Raw genomic sequence first — 13,294 nt, forward strand, 5'->3', positions numbered from 1 at the left:
GGCAACAGGGGGGTGCAAACCTAAGGTTACCAACTTCGCAAGCAATAGGCTGCGGGTTCCTCCAGATAAGCTGTTTGTTGAACATTTGATTTGTTCAAATAGAGGTCATTCAATGATGAACATTCGTCCTGGTTTCTTCGTGCGATGGCTATGTCTTCCCTTATTCATCCCACACTTCTCAGTGCATCTCCGCAGAGCCAGAGTGTTGGATGATGACCTGAGACACCACGGTTCAAATCCCCATTGGCAGTGTTAGAAATTAGCCGGGAGCCAGACGTGTTTTGCACCTGGCGCAGGTCCAGTTTGCGACCATGTGGAGATCTCGGGGTGCCTGGTTGGCGACTGGGGAAAGCAAAATGTCAGAGAGGGATCTGAAATATTTTCCTAGAAGCTTGAGTTTGTTTTGTCTGGATGGTTTTGTTTGACGTTTCAATGTGTTGTAAACTGCTTTGAGATAAAACGGGGTAGAAATTAGATGGATAATGGTCATCATCATGGTGGTGACTCAACCTAGGTTTAAAATGCCATTTGGCAATTAGATTATATATCTGAGTTTCAAATGCTGCCATTCAGCCATGAAGCTCCTTGGGTGTCCTTGGGCCATTTGCCATCTCGTAGCCTAACCTACTTCACAGGGTTGTTGTGAGGGTGAACTGGGGAGGGGGAGAAGAGCCCTGTACACCACATTGAGCTCCTTCGAAGAAAAGATGGCATATGATTATAATAAATAAAAATAAAATGAATTTCCTAACTCTGGAAAAGTCCAGTACAGTGGACACTCGGGTTGTAACGTGATTCGTGCGGGAGGCACATTCGCAACCTGCAGCGCCACATCTGTGCATGCACGGGTCGCGATTCAGCACTTCTGCGCATGCACAAAGCGCCAAAACCTGGAATTAACCCATTCTGGTATTTCTGGGTTCAGTGCGGTGCACAACCTGAAGTGTCCATAACCCGAGGTATGACTGTATTTGTTGAGCTAGGGCAGGGGTCTGCAACCTTTAAGACAAAAAGAGCCACTTGGACCCGTTTCCGAAGGAAAAAAACCCTGGAAGCCGCAAAACCATTGCATGCGGGCTGCTGCCCTCCGATCTGACAGCGGGCGGGAAGGTGACGTCGGGACGGTGCGTGACTAACGCACGCACCGCCCCCATGCGACGTCAAAGCCAGTACAGCGCCCGCCACAGTGGGGAGTGTCGGGGCGCACAATGCGCCTCCTCCCCTCGCTAGTATCCGCCCCGGAGCCGCGGCAAAGGTGTAAAAGAGCCACATGCGGCTCCAGAGTCGCGGGTTGCGGACCCCTGAGCTAGGGCAACAGAACACTTTTGTCCACTTCAGATGGGGTCCTTACTTAGTGCTGGTACCTACACTACAGGCTCGCTTTGGATATTCAAGGCCATAAGTGTGGGATGCACAACTTGTGTTTTTCATGGACAAGGGAGTTTAGGAGGAATGGCTTTGGAATAGCCATCCCCTGCTGTCTGAGGTGGAGCCACATCTTGCTGGAGTCAAAGGACAATAAGCCAAGGGTCGGCAAGGCTTACTGAGCATGGGCCGGATCACTCCCACAGAGATCCTCTGTGGGCCGGACCAGCGCAGCGCGACGCCGGAAATCACGTCTGCGCATGTCCGCAGTGCCTGAAATTGCTTCTGCGCATGCTCAGATGCCGAAAATCGCGCCTGCACAGAAGCAATTTCTGGCACCGCGGACATGCACAGACATGATTTCCGGCGTCTTGGCATGCACAGAAACAACTTCCAGAGCCGTGGAAGAGAGTCCCCGTGCCGTGCTGCACCGGTTTAGCGCACTGCGCGGGGACTTGCCAAGCGGGCGTCTCGGTTCAGGGGCTGGTTAAACGGCCTTTGGGGGCAGCTTCCGGCCCATGGGCCTTAGGTTGCTGACCCCTGCAATAAGCAAACATGGTCTCACTGCTAAGAATATAATGCGTGCTTCTTTAGCATTTTTCGTCTTCTTTGTGTCTCATTTCATTCCTTCTCTTTTCCTATTCAAAAAGTCTTGGAGGACCAGCAGAATATCCGTCTAATCAGGGAATTGCTGCAGACTCTGTATCTGTCTCTGTGCACTTTGGTCCAAAGCGTTGGCAAGTCTGTCCTGGTTGGCAACATCAACATGTGGGTCCATAGGATGGAGACAATTCTTCACTGGCAGCAGCAGCTGAACAATATCCAAATCACCAGGGTGAGTGGAGTATTCTGCCTTGTTTGTTTTCTTGTTGAAAACATTGCTTCTTTGCTCTTCCACGAAGCTCTTTTCACACCTTATTTTTTTGCATGCTCTGTCTTTCCCTTCCCAGCCTGCCTTTAAGGGCTTGACTTTCACAGACCTGCCCTTGTGTTTGCAACTGAACATCATGCAACGCCTGACAGATGGGAGAGACCTGGTGAGCCTTGGGCAAGTAGCTCCAAGTCTTCAGGTGCTGAGTGAGGACCGGCTGCTGTGGAAAAAGCTTTGTCACTACCATTTCACAGACAGACAGGTAATAATAATAATAGGCTGCTGTAATCTTGAAACTGTGGGGAGAGTGATGATCACAGAAGCAGCAGAAATGCTGAAAATAAGACCAGGGTTTTGTTTAGTTTTATTGCCCAGTCGTGAAGCAGGATAAATTAGGCGTTTAAAGGCGAACCTGTGTAACTCAGTTTCTGAAACAATACATGAACCATCTTTCAAAAATCACACTGTTCTGAAGTTTGCTGTTCAGCTCTTCAACCAAACAAATGTTCGCAGAAATGAATGTGTTAGTGATGGTAACATGCAGAGTTGCATTGCATTAGTAAAAAACTGCTTTGCAAAAAAAAAGTGTCAATGAGTCAAAATTGCAGATAAAAGTGTGTGTGTTAGGCGAAATTAGCACTTACATGCTGATGGATTTTCAGGAGGACTTTAAAACACACACACACACACACATGAGTAAACTTTAATGTGAATAAGTAAAATTAAGACAGGAAATATGAGCAACCTAACTTGACAGATTAGTCCATCCATACTGCCCAGACCAGTCTTGGGTCTTGAAGGTACTTGCCAGTTTTCTGCAAAATTCCTGAGAGCATGCCTGTACCATTCTTAAGTCCTACGGTGGGGATCCAAAGAAACAAGATATCTGCATTTTCTGCCACCAGAAAGACAAGACCCCACTCATTTGAAAAAGCGGCTTGCTCCAGAACTCACCATGAAAAACGCCTGAATTTCTTATAACCTATGCTGAACAACTCTCAGTATTTAGCAGGCAGCAATCCTGGTTTTATTGATCTGAATTTATGTAAATTTACTACTATTCCTGTCTCCTACTTATGCCACACTTGGGTGTTTAATTTGTTTGGTTGTGGCGTATATTCTCTCTGGGGTGGTCTTGGATTTGCCTGATCCTCGTTTCACTCTTGTGTGGCTCATAGGAGAATAGGAAGCTGCCATATACAGAGTCAGATCATTGGGATCCACCCAGTTCCGTATTGCCTACAGCTCTTCGTGGGGCTTCATTCAGGGTCTCCCCCTAGCCAAATCTGGAGATGCCAAGGATTTGAACCTAGGACTTTCCGCATGCAGAACAGAGGCTCTCTCACTGAGCTGTGGCAGCTGCCTTAAACTAGCCAGTCCTTGGACAAATTTCCCAGGCCTGTGATTCCATTGTGGGACTCTCTTACATTTCAGATTCGTAAACGGCTAATCATGTCGGAGAAGGGGCATTTGGATTGGAAGAAGATGTATTTCAAGCTTGTGAGGTGCTACCCAAGGAAGGAGCAGTATGGTGATTCTTTGCAGCTCTGTAGACACTGCCATATCTTGTCTTGGAAGGTAGGTGGCCAGTCCCAAGTCCTCTTGATGGCTGGAGGTTTAAGCTTGGGGCAGAGGATATGTTGCATGGACTGCAATTGTAGCATCTCACTTGAAGAGTCTTAAAGCTTGAGCTCTTGGACTCTGGGTGGAATTCAGTGCTGCACTCTCCCAGCTGTTCTGCTTGCTAGATGACACGATCTCCCCTCTTCTCCTCCTCCATGCATTGTTCTGAAGGTTCTCTTGACTTCCACCAGAGCCAGTTTCTTGGAGGTGCAAGAGCCCCATTGCCTGAGCATAAATCCTTGCACAGGGGCTGGTTAGGTGACTCCTGTCCTCTGGTTTCTTTGCCTAGTCCGCAAGATGTCGATCACTTTCACGGTGTTACAATGGTGGAAGCGTTTCTGTTGGGTGGAGATCTCAGCCATGGGATAAACTGAAAGCTAGACAGATCAGTGTGAGCTGGCAAACCCTGCTGTGAAATTCTACTCCATATTGATCCAGAGTAGATTCCAATGTATAGTTAGCAGAGTAAAAACTTAAACACGTTGCAGGATTCCCAAAAAATAGACAATTAATATTTCATCCAGCAGAGCCTTATTGTTACTGAAGGCAAATGAGCAGCACAAATCCAATACATTCAGGATTGCCACTGCCCATAAGAAATCCACTTGAAGCAGAATTAAGTTAAACTTACAATAACTTATAGTACGTCTAAACCTTAGCACTAAGCATACTATGTACAGAACACCACACCAGAAGGAAAAGAGATAGAAAGAGAAAGTAAAACCCAGGCTCCTTCTGGCCTTACTTTGATAGTCAGCATGACCTTGACAGAAAGAGATAAGAGAACTACAGTGGTACCTCATGTTACGGACAGGATCCGTTCCAGAGGCAAGCCCATAACATGAAAAGCCCACAACTCGAAGCGCTGCGTCTGTGCAGGTGCAAAGCACGATTTAGCGCTTCTGCGCATGCGCGAGCGGCAAACCAGGAAGTAACCCGTTCCGGTACTTCTGGGTTGCCGTGGGATGCAAGATGAAAACACGCAACCTGAAGCGGACGTAACATGAGGTATAACTGTAGTTTAAGGCAGCTGTACTCAGCTTCTCTGAAGGAATAACCCAAACATCATGAACCTTCTGGAAGTTTCTCTCACACAGAGAAGCTTCCAGAACCCTCTTGAGTGAAGCAGAATAGGAAAGATTGCTACACATCAAATCAATACTTTCTGCGCTAGGAGTCCCCCACCATACATTTAAGCAGTCTTATACCACTTTAACAGTCATGACATCCTCCAAAGAATCCTGAGAACTGTAGTTTATTAGAGGTGCTGGGAATTGTAGCTCTGCGAGGGGTTTCCTGACTCCTCTCAGCATCCTTAAACCTATGTTTGTTGCTGTGATGTGGGCGGAATAGCCCACAATGACAGGTTTTGGTGTACTTCCTAAAACTTAAAGACCATGGTGGGGAAAAGGGAAGCTGTGGGCATGCAGCTGTTCTTGGACTCCAAGTCCCATCAGCCCCGGCCAACATGGCCAATGGCCTGGGATGATGATAATAATTAATTAATTGATTGATTAATTAATTTTTATTTATACCCCGCCCTCCCTGGCCAGGGCTGAGCTCAGGACGGCTAACACCAAATATAAATTATAATAAAACGTAATAGAAAAACAACAACCAGTTAATTAAAATACGACTTAAAATACAGCTTAAAATGCAGCCTCATTTTAGTAAGGTAAAGGTAAAGGGACCCCTGACCATTAGGTCCAGTCGTGGCCGACTCTGGGGTGCGGCGTTCATCTCTCTTTATTGGCCAAGGAAGCCGGCATACAGCTTGCGGGTCATGTGGCCAGCATGACTAAGCCGCTTCTGGTGAACCAGAGTAGCACATGGAAACGCCGTTTACCTTCCCGCCGGAGTGGTACCTATTTATCTACTTGCACTTTGATGTGCTTTCGAACTGCTAGGTTGGCAGGAGCAGGGACCGAGCAATGGGAGCTCACCCCGTCACAGGGATTCGAACCGCCGACCTTCTGATCGGCAAGTCCTAGGCTCTGTGGTTTAACCCACAGCGCCACCCGCGTCCCCCCTCATTTTAGTAGTAGCCCATAAATCAGGAAAATAAAGGGAAGAAACATCAGATATTCACCCAAGCCAGCTATCCATGCTGGTCCTACATGGGCCAGCAAAAAAGCCAAGGGAAAATTTATATACCAAATCCCATACAATGGGTCAGACTGAGTCTAAGCCGAAGGCCAGGCGGAACAGCTCCACCTTGCAGGCCCTGCAGAAAGATGTCAAATCCTGCAGGGCCCTAGTCTCTTGTGACAGAGCGTTCCACCATGTTGGGGCCAGGGCTGAAAAGGCCCTGGCCCTAGTTGAAACCAATTGAACCTCCTTGAGGCTCGGGACCTCCAAAGTGGTGTTGTTTATGGACCTTAAGGTCCTCCACAGGGCATACCAGGAGAGGTGGTCCCATAGGTACGAGGGTCCTAATTGTAGCCCCGAGGTTCCAAGTTCCCCATATCTGATGCATGTGGACCAACAGCCACTTGTACTACGTTGACGTCATGAGTGACTTTGCTGAGTTTGCAGCTTGTGCCTCCAGCAGCAGCAGCAGCAAAACTCCCCTTGCTGCAAGTAAGCTGTTTCATTGTCGCTAAGCTACGGTACCTACAGATATGCCATCTACTTTGCTACTATCTCTATACATCCAGATTTTCTTCCTTTTCAGGGCACCGATCATCCATGCACAGCTAACAACCCAGAGGGCTGCTTGACTTCTCTTTCACCCCAGGACTTCATCAACTTGTTCAGATTTTGAATCCCCAAGTAATTTTCACTGTGTAAATATTTTGCTATTCTGATGGGACACTTTATACTGCCGAACAACCTGTATATTGTGTGTAAATATTACGGCTTTGGAGTTCCTGAGTCAAGAGGACAAGAGGATTTTAGGAGGCGAAGGGAGTCATTATTCAGTGGCATTGAACTCTTTTTGAGAATATGGCCTTCCAACTGAACTGATAAATGTGTAAACACTGTAAATATATGATGCTTTGTAAGAATCTGAGTGCAAGCAACTGGGGAATCCTTATTCTGCTTAGGAAATTCAAATTTGTTTTGTTTGTTTTTTTGCATCCGTTTGAAATGTCTCTTTGGTTTCAAAGCCTAGAGAAATTAAAACACCATGATTAGGCTAAAGCTGTTCAACTACTTCCCACTCTGGGTTTTGTTTACAATAGATATTTATACCGAAGACATTTTTAGAATCGGTAGCTTACAAGGGCATAGCCCTTTATCCTTTAAGATGAAATGAAAATCAATGTAAAATGTACACACCGCACCGTTTTCTACCTCTGAAAAGCTTTGCAGCCAACCCGATATGCAATGTGAAGTGTTTGTACTTTGTAGAGATTTAAAGGGGGGAAGTTGATGGCAAAAGTAGACTTAACCCCTTTTTTGTTACTACTTAAGAGTCTGCTTGCTCTTTTGTTCGAAAAGCCTGGTTCTCAGAAATTAGGAAAGGCTCCAGCAGAACAGTGGGCCTGTTGTGATTGCTGGTAAAACAACAAACACGAAGAAGAGCTAATGATGGATATTCTGGTTGGTGTGCCACATTACATCAGCTCTGTGTATTTTCTGGAGGCCTGCTGTTGCTCTCAATCTCTCTCCAATACATTGCCCAAGTTCAGATGTCACACTGAGCCCAAGCTGGCTTAGCATGAAGGCATGGGCATGGGAGCGGAGATCGCAGCTGCATTGCTCCTCTGGAGTTGTTCAGCTGCTGTGCTGAACTAAACCATAGTTTGGATTAGCATGTCTTCCAGACCTAGTCTTATGGCTAAGCTCTGTCCAGACCAGGCATAGGCAAACTCGACCCTCCAGATGTTTTGGGACTACAATTCCCGTCATCCCTAGCTAACAGGACCAGTGGTCAGGGATGATGGGAGTTGTAGTCCCAAAACATCTGGAGCGCTGAGTTTGCCTATGGATGGTCCAGACTAACCACAAGCTGTACCCTAAGGTCTGCCCTGTGGTTTACAGCTTACGGGTTGTGTGGAAGAGCTATACCACAAGCCCGGGTTCAAGCAACATGCGCAAGCAAGCCATGGCTTAGCTCTCAGCATGATGGAGCAGCAGAATGACCAGGGAGGAGCGAAGGAGCAGCAATGTCGCCTTCAGCACTGGTTGACTTTGCGTACGTACAAATACATTGTGCTGTGAAAGTGGTGTAGCCAGCATTGCTTTTTGCAAAGAGATGTGGCTTGTCTGTTCTTGGGAAAGCTCTAATGTGCAATACATTCTGCTATGTAGGCTTTAAGCTCTGTGGAGCTTGAATGTGGAAGATCCACTCTTTGGCTGGTGCCTGTGACATGAACCCACCTCCTCCTTCCCACACACCCCCAGAATAATTTTGCAACTTCCACATCACCTGCTCTCAAACTGTAGAACCCGCTGGGATGGGATTAAACCTGAGGCTTTCTGTTTGCAAAGTGGATGCCCCTATCACTGCCCTTCTCCTTCCTTGCAGAACCGGCCCAGTATTAAATTAATTGCAGGGGAAACACTAAAACTCCACCAAAGGTGGAGGACTCGCCTCTGTCCCCCTAATAAGTGTTGATGTTGGATTCTGAGAAGTGTGTGGCCTAGAGAACTGTAGAAGAGCTATTACCTTTTGCTTGAATAAGACCACAGGCAGGTGTCTGCATTAAGAATGTCTAAACCCCCATAGGCACATGTATCTGTGCTTAGCCTATGTTGGTACAACACATGGTTTAATAAAGGGTACAGCTGCGCTCAAACAAGCTACATTATCCAAAGAACCAACAGGATGAAAGTTGCCCCGTGTCGTGTGAAAACGTTTCTCCTTTGGAGCTGCTTCTCCTATATACTGTATCGGGTTTGGTGCTGAAACATAGGATAAATTCCTCGCACAGGGATGTAAAAGATTTCAAATAATCATGATCATTTTATTGGTATTATTCAAAGCAGTAAACCAAAACAAAGGTACAGTCTGACAGCAGGGTACGTGCATAAAATACCTTTGGGGGGGGGCTAAGATTTAATATAGAAGCACAGGTTTTTAACTACGCTAAGGGTTGTTGAGGGGCATTGCTGGAGCCAGGAAGTTGCGGAAATGAAGTGAGGTTGGAACAGGGAACTGAGAGCAGAGGCGTTGGTGGTGGTTGACGCGAGGAGTTGGTGTAAGTTGTTATGGAACTGATATGTTGGCCATGTGGTTGGGTCTTTCAGGAAATGAATTTAGCAGCCTATATAGTTTAGGAGAGTAGAAGCAGAAAGTGGCTTTTGGTGTTTAGACGATGCATGAATGAAAGAGGGAGAAGATTCAGTGGTCCCTTAGATTGAATGGGATGTTGTCCCACCAACATCCTGTCTTCCCTCAGCCAATGCCAACTCCTTTCTTACTTGCATCCACTGGCTATTGGCTTCCTCCTCCATGGTCTCAGCATTGGCATGATAGAACCTTCTATTGGGAAGCATGGGGGCAAACCTAGAATGAGTTGGCTGTGCCTGTCTTGGGCTCTGGCGCCACCTACTGTTAGCCTCCCTGCCTTCTGCCTTACCAGTACCAATGGGCGCCAGCGACCACTAAAGGGATTGCTTACATCTGTGTGCCGATCTGTTTTTATTATGAAGCCCATTCAAATAAAAATGGTAGGGTAACATTTCTGGACCTATCGAGCATTTCCTACATCCAAACTAGCCTCTGGCAAACAAATTCCCCTGGTTTATATTAGGATAGGACTTTTTTTTTATTTTTACGAAATGTTTTATTTTTACTAGAGCACTTATTCCACCTGTTGTTTGGGGGAGTTTTGTACGCACCTTGTATATATTATTGTTTAGCTATTGGATGAATCAGAATCTCTTTTCATGTGTCGAAAAACATGCATGCAGGTGACCAAAAACCCTCAATGGCACCTCAGGTCATTTTGGGAGTTTGGTTGGCAAGTATGGACTCTTTGTATGACATAAAATCAGATGCTGGGGCACCTGTAGGATGGATACCTGTGGATATGTAGTACTGTACAACTTCAGACACCAAACTCCTCCTTGAGTACATCCCAACAGTTAACTAACTTTGCCTCCAGATTTATCTGACCCTGGATGGCTTAAGCTGAAACAAACCAGGATCCTTCCAAGTGCAGTTAAGTCTCTCGTAAAACTGACGAGATGTTCCTGGGCTTGAAACCATCCACTTGTTGTACGGGCGGGCGAAGGGGGAGATGTTGGCACAGATTTCCGTGCAACCTGTCGCAAGGCTCATTTTAATGACCCTTCTTGCATCTTGCCATAAACCCATCTTTTTAATTGAAACCACTCCTCTTGCTAGCTGACTCGCTGGCGAAAACAATGAGTTGCTGTCAATGTGATGCCTTTAGGACTTAAAGTCACGCTCCCTTTTAATTTTTGCAGATGAGATTAGCTCTTTCCCCCTCCACCCCTATTTTAGAAAAATTGTTAAGCATTCTGGAGTTCTGCCTATGACATACGTGAGGCAAAATACCGACCAGGTTGTTTTTTGAACCCTTTTTTTAAATGTAACTGCAGTCATAAAGACGTTTTCCAACTGGAAGTGACAAAGAGCTCCTTTAGCTTTCAGATGCTGATGTGTCTGGAAAATGCACCCTTCTCATTCCATCGTCAGAACCGAGTCTTATGTCTTTTCTACAGGTTTTATGTCCAACGAACATACAATTGCTAGAGTTTCACCCATTGAACAATCTCTATCTATAACGTCTTAACTCTGGGAATGTGCACTTGGAGGAGTACTGCTGCAAAATGTGATGTGAAGGCAATGGGCTTGATCCTGATGAACTTAAGGCCCATTGATTTCAGGGTTAACGAACTTGGGTGCACAATCCTATGGTTCCTCAGTGTGTCCCAAGGGCCATACAATATGGCGGATCGCGTATTCTATGGGCAGAGAGGGAAATCATCTCTCAATAGAGGGGGTTCCTCTCAGCCGCCTTGGAAAGAACTGGTGCTATTGCAGGCATAGGCAAACTCGGCCCTCCATATGTTTTGGGACTACAACTCCCATCATCCCTAGCTAACAGGACCAGTGGTCAGGGATGATGGGAGTTGTAGTCTCAGAACATCTGGAGGGCCGAGTTTGCCTATGCCTGTGCTATTGCTTCCCCTCCCCCCAAATTGGAGCTCCGATGGTGAAGAGGACGAAAAGGCAGAGGCGAATTAGAGGAGGGGTGCCATGGGTCATTTTCCTGACATGACCTTGGGACAGTGAGGAGTTTTCACTGGCCCTTAACTGGCTTTTCTTCTTATTGGAATCAATGGATAGGGTTTGTTCTCTTTGAGAGGATAAAACCATAGGCTTCCCTTCTGTAGAACATCCAGCAAATAGAATGACAATCTCAGTACACTTCCACAAATCGCTCCCAAAAGAATTATCTCCCTGTTCCAGACATATTTTCCAGGCATTTCTCCCCCCCCCCTTTAACCACAGCCAGGAATTGGGGAGCAATTCGATCCAGTTAGCATTTAAAGGCAAATTTGCCCCATATCTTGAAGCAATACGTGAACCGGAACAAAGCCATCTTTTGAAATTTGCACCTTTCCGAAATTTTGCAGTGAGATTCTCCGGCCAAGTGATGTGTGCGAAAATACATTCTGTAAGAGGAAATTGAAATTTTTGGGGGGGGGGGTATGCATCTATTAGGAGAAATTAGCATGGAAATGCTGGTGCGTTTTCATGAGGTTTTTTCTTAAAAAAAGAATTGCAAAATGTTGTGGAAGGGCGGAGAACTGAATCTGAGGTTTTTTTAGAAAAGAAAGAAAACTTGGGAGAACCAAAATGGATAGATTTCTCCATCCCTGAATGGATGGAGGACAGCAACCTGAAGATACAGCCATAAGACCCTTGTAGCATTCCTACATCCAGGGGCCTCCATCCTCATGTTCAATGGATCTCTGCTTTTGGGTGTTTGGGATTAGTAGCATGTACCAGTTTGAAGAAAGCCCTCAGAACCCTTTACTCCAGAATGACCCTGTTGGTTACCATCAGATCTTCTCCAGAGTACTTTGGCTGGGACTTGTGGCCGTACACCAGAGATGAGGAACCTGTTGACTTTCAGCATGTCATGGATGATCCAAAATCTCCTGAAGGACGACAGGTTGCCCATGCATCAGCGGAGTTCAGCTGCAGCCTCTGTAAAGCAGGGCTCGTAAAAGCTCTCCGTCATTGCCTTATAGAAATGAGAATCGTTCCATTCATTCAGAATCGTGCATTGTTTGGAAACTGGGGAAAAGGGAGAGGCATCCGTTTGGCCCTCCGGCTCCTTCTGCCCTTTTCCCTCTCACGTACTGTCTTGACAGGAAAAAAGTTATATTTCACTCTACATCATGCCAATAGGCCAGCTCAAGAATGAATTATTTTCTTTTTTAAAAAAAAAAGAAAATCAAGTTTTTTTTAAGAACTCCATTGCCATTAATAATATATAGCTGCCTATATTTGTCTAAAAGTGGAAACTTTACTTGTTTAAAGGAGGTTTACTTTGATGTAGCTCAATAGGGTGGTTCAGAGGTTGAAAAGCATACCTTGTTGTGTAATTGAAACCCTTTTTGTGTATAATGGGGTGCTTGAAAATCTTTTCATATAAATGTTGCACATTCTTTTCTTGCATGTTCAGCCGTTTTTGATTTTTACAACTGTTTGGAACAAGCAGCGATGTAAAAAGATTTTTTTGTAAACTTTTTTGACACTGAATTATAAATAAAATGTTCAGAAATTATGAATGTTGTATTTTCCCCCTGTCTTTGTTTGACTCAAACTTGCCCTTTTGCTTCAGTCCCTTTTATCTCTCTCTGTTCTCCCCCCTCCCATGCTCACCCAGCTATGAGGACAACTTAAATGCATTGTGCGTCTCCATTCTTCCTAATTTTATTTAAGTCATTCTTCCCCAATCACAATAGCCATGGGAATCTGGTTGGCCACTGTGAGAACAGGATGCTGGACTAGATAGGCCTTTGACATGATCCGCCAAGGGTCTTCTCATGTTCTTACATAACAGTCCAAACATTTTACAGTTAATAATAATAATAATAATAATAATAATAATAATAATAATAATAATAATTTATTTGTACTCCGCCCATCTGGCTGGGTTTCCCCAGCCACTCTGGGCGGCTTCCATAGAAACCAAAGATACAGTAAAATATCACAGATTAAAAGCTTCCCTGAACAGGGCTGCCTTAAGATGTCTTCTGAATGTCAGGTAGTTATTTTATTGCTTTGACATCTGATGGGAGGGCGTTCCACAGGGCGGGTGCCACTACCGAGAAGGCCCTCTGCCTGGTTCCCTGTAGCTTTGCTTCTCGCAATGAGGGAACCACCAGAAGGCCCTCAGCGCTGGACCTCAGCGTCCGGGTTGGATGATGGGGGTGGAGATGCTCCTTCAGGTATACTGGGCCAAGGCCGTTTAGGGCTTTAAAGGTCAGCACCAACACTTT

General features: G+C 45.7%; 1 protein-coding gene across 1 annotated transcript in view; it reads left to right on the top strand.

Moving 5' to 3' along the window:
• Window positions 1-12,576, top strand: part of FBXO32 (F-box protein 32) — a 38,989-nt gene extending 26,413 nt beyond the window's left edge. Inside the window, exons 6-9 of the mRNA XM_028736202.2 lie at window positions 2,016-2,200; window positions 2,316-2,498; window positions 3,671-3,814; window positions 6,534-12,576. Of these exons, the coding sequence (XP_028592035.1) occupies window positions 2,016-2,200; window positions 2,316-2,498; window positions 3,671-3,814; window positions 6,534-6,623 (602 nt within the window). The 3' untranslated portion in view covers window positions 6,624-12,576. The remainder of the gene's footprint in view (window positions 1-2,015; window positions 2,201-2,315; window positions 2,499-3,670; window positions 3,815-6,533) is intronic.
• Window positions 12,577-13,294: the final 718 nt, after the last annotated feature.

Source organism: Podarcis muralis, chromosome 8, assembly GCF_964188315.1.
Source record: "Podarcis muralis chromosome 8, rPodMur119.hap1.1, whole genome shotgun sequence".
NCBI classification, from domain to species: Eukaryota; Metazoa; Chordata; class Lepidosauria; order Squamata; family Lacertidae; genus Podarcis; species Podarcis muralis.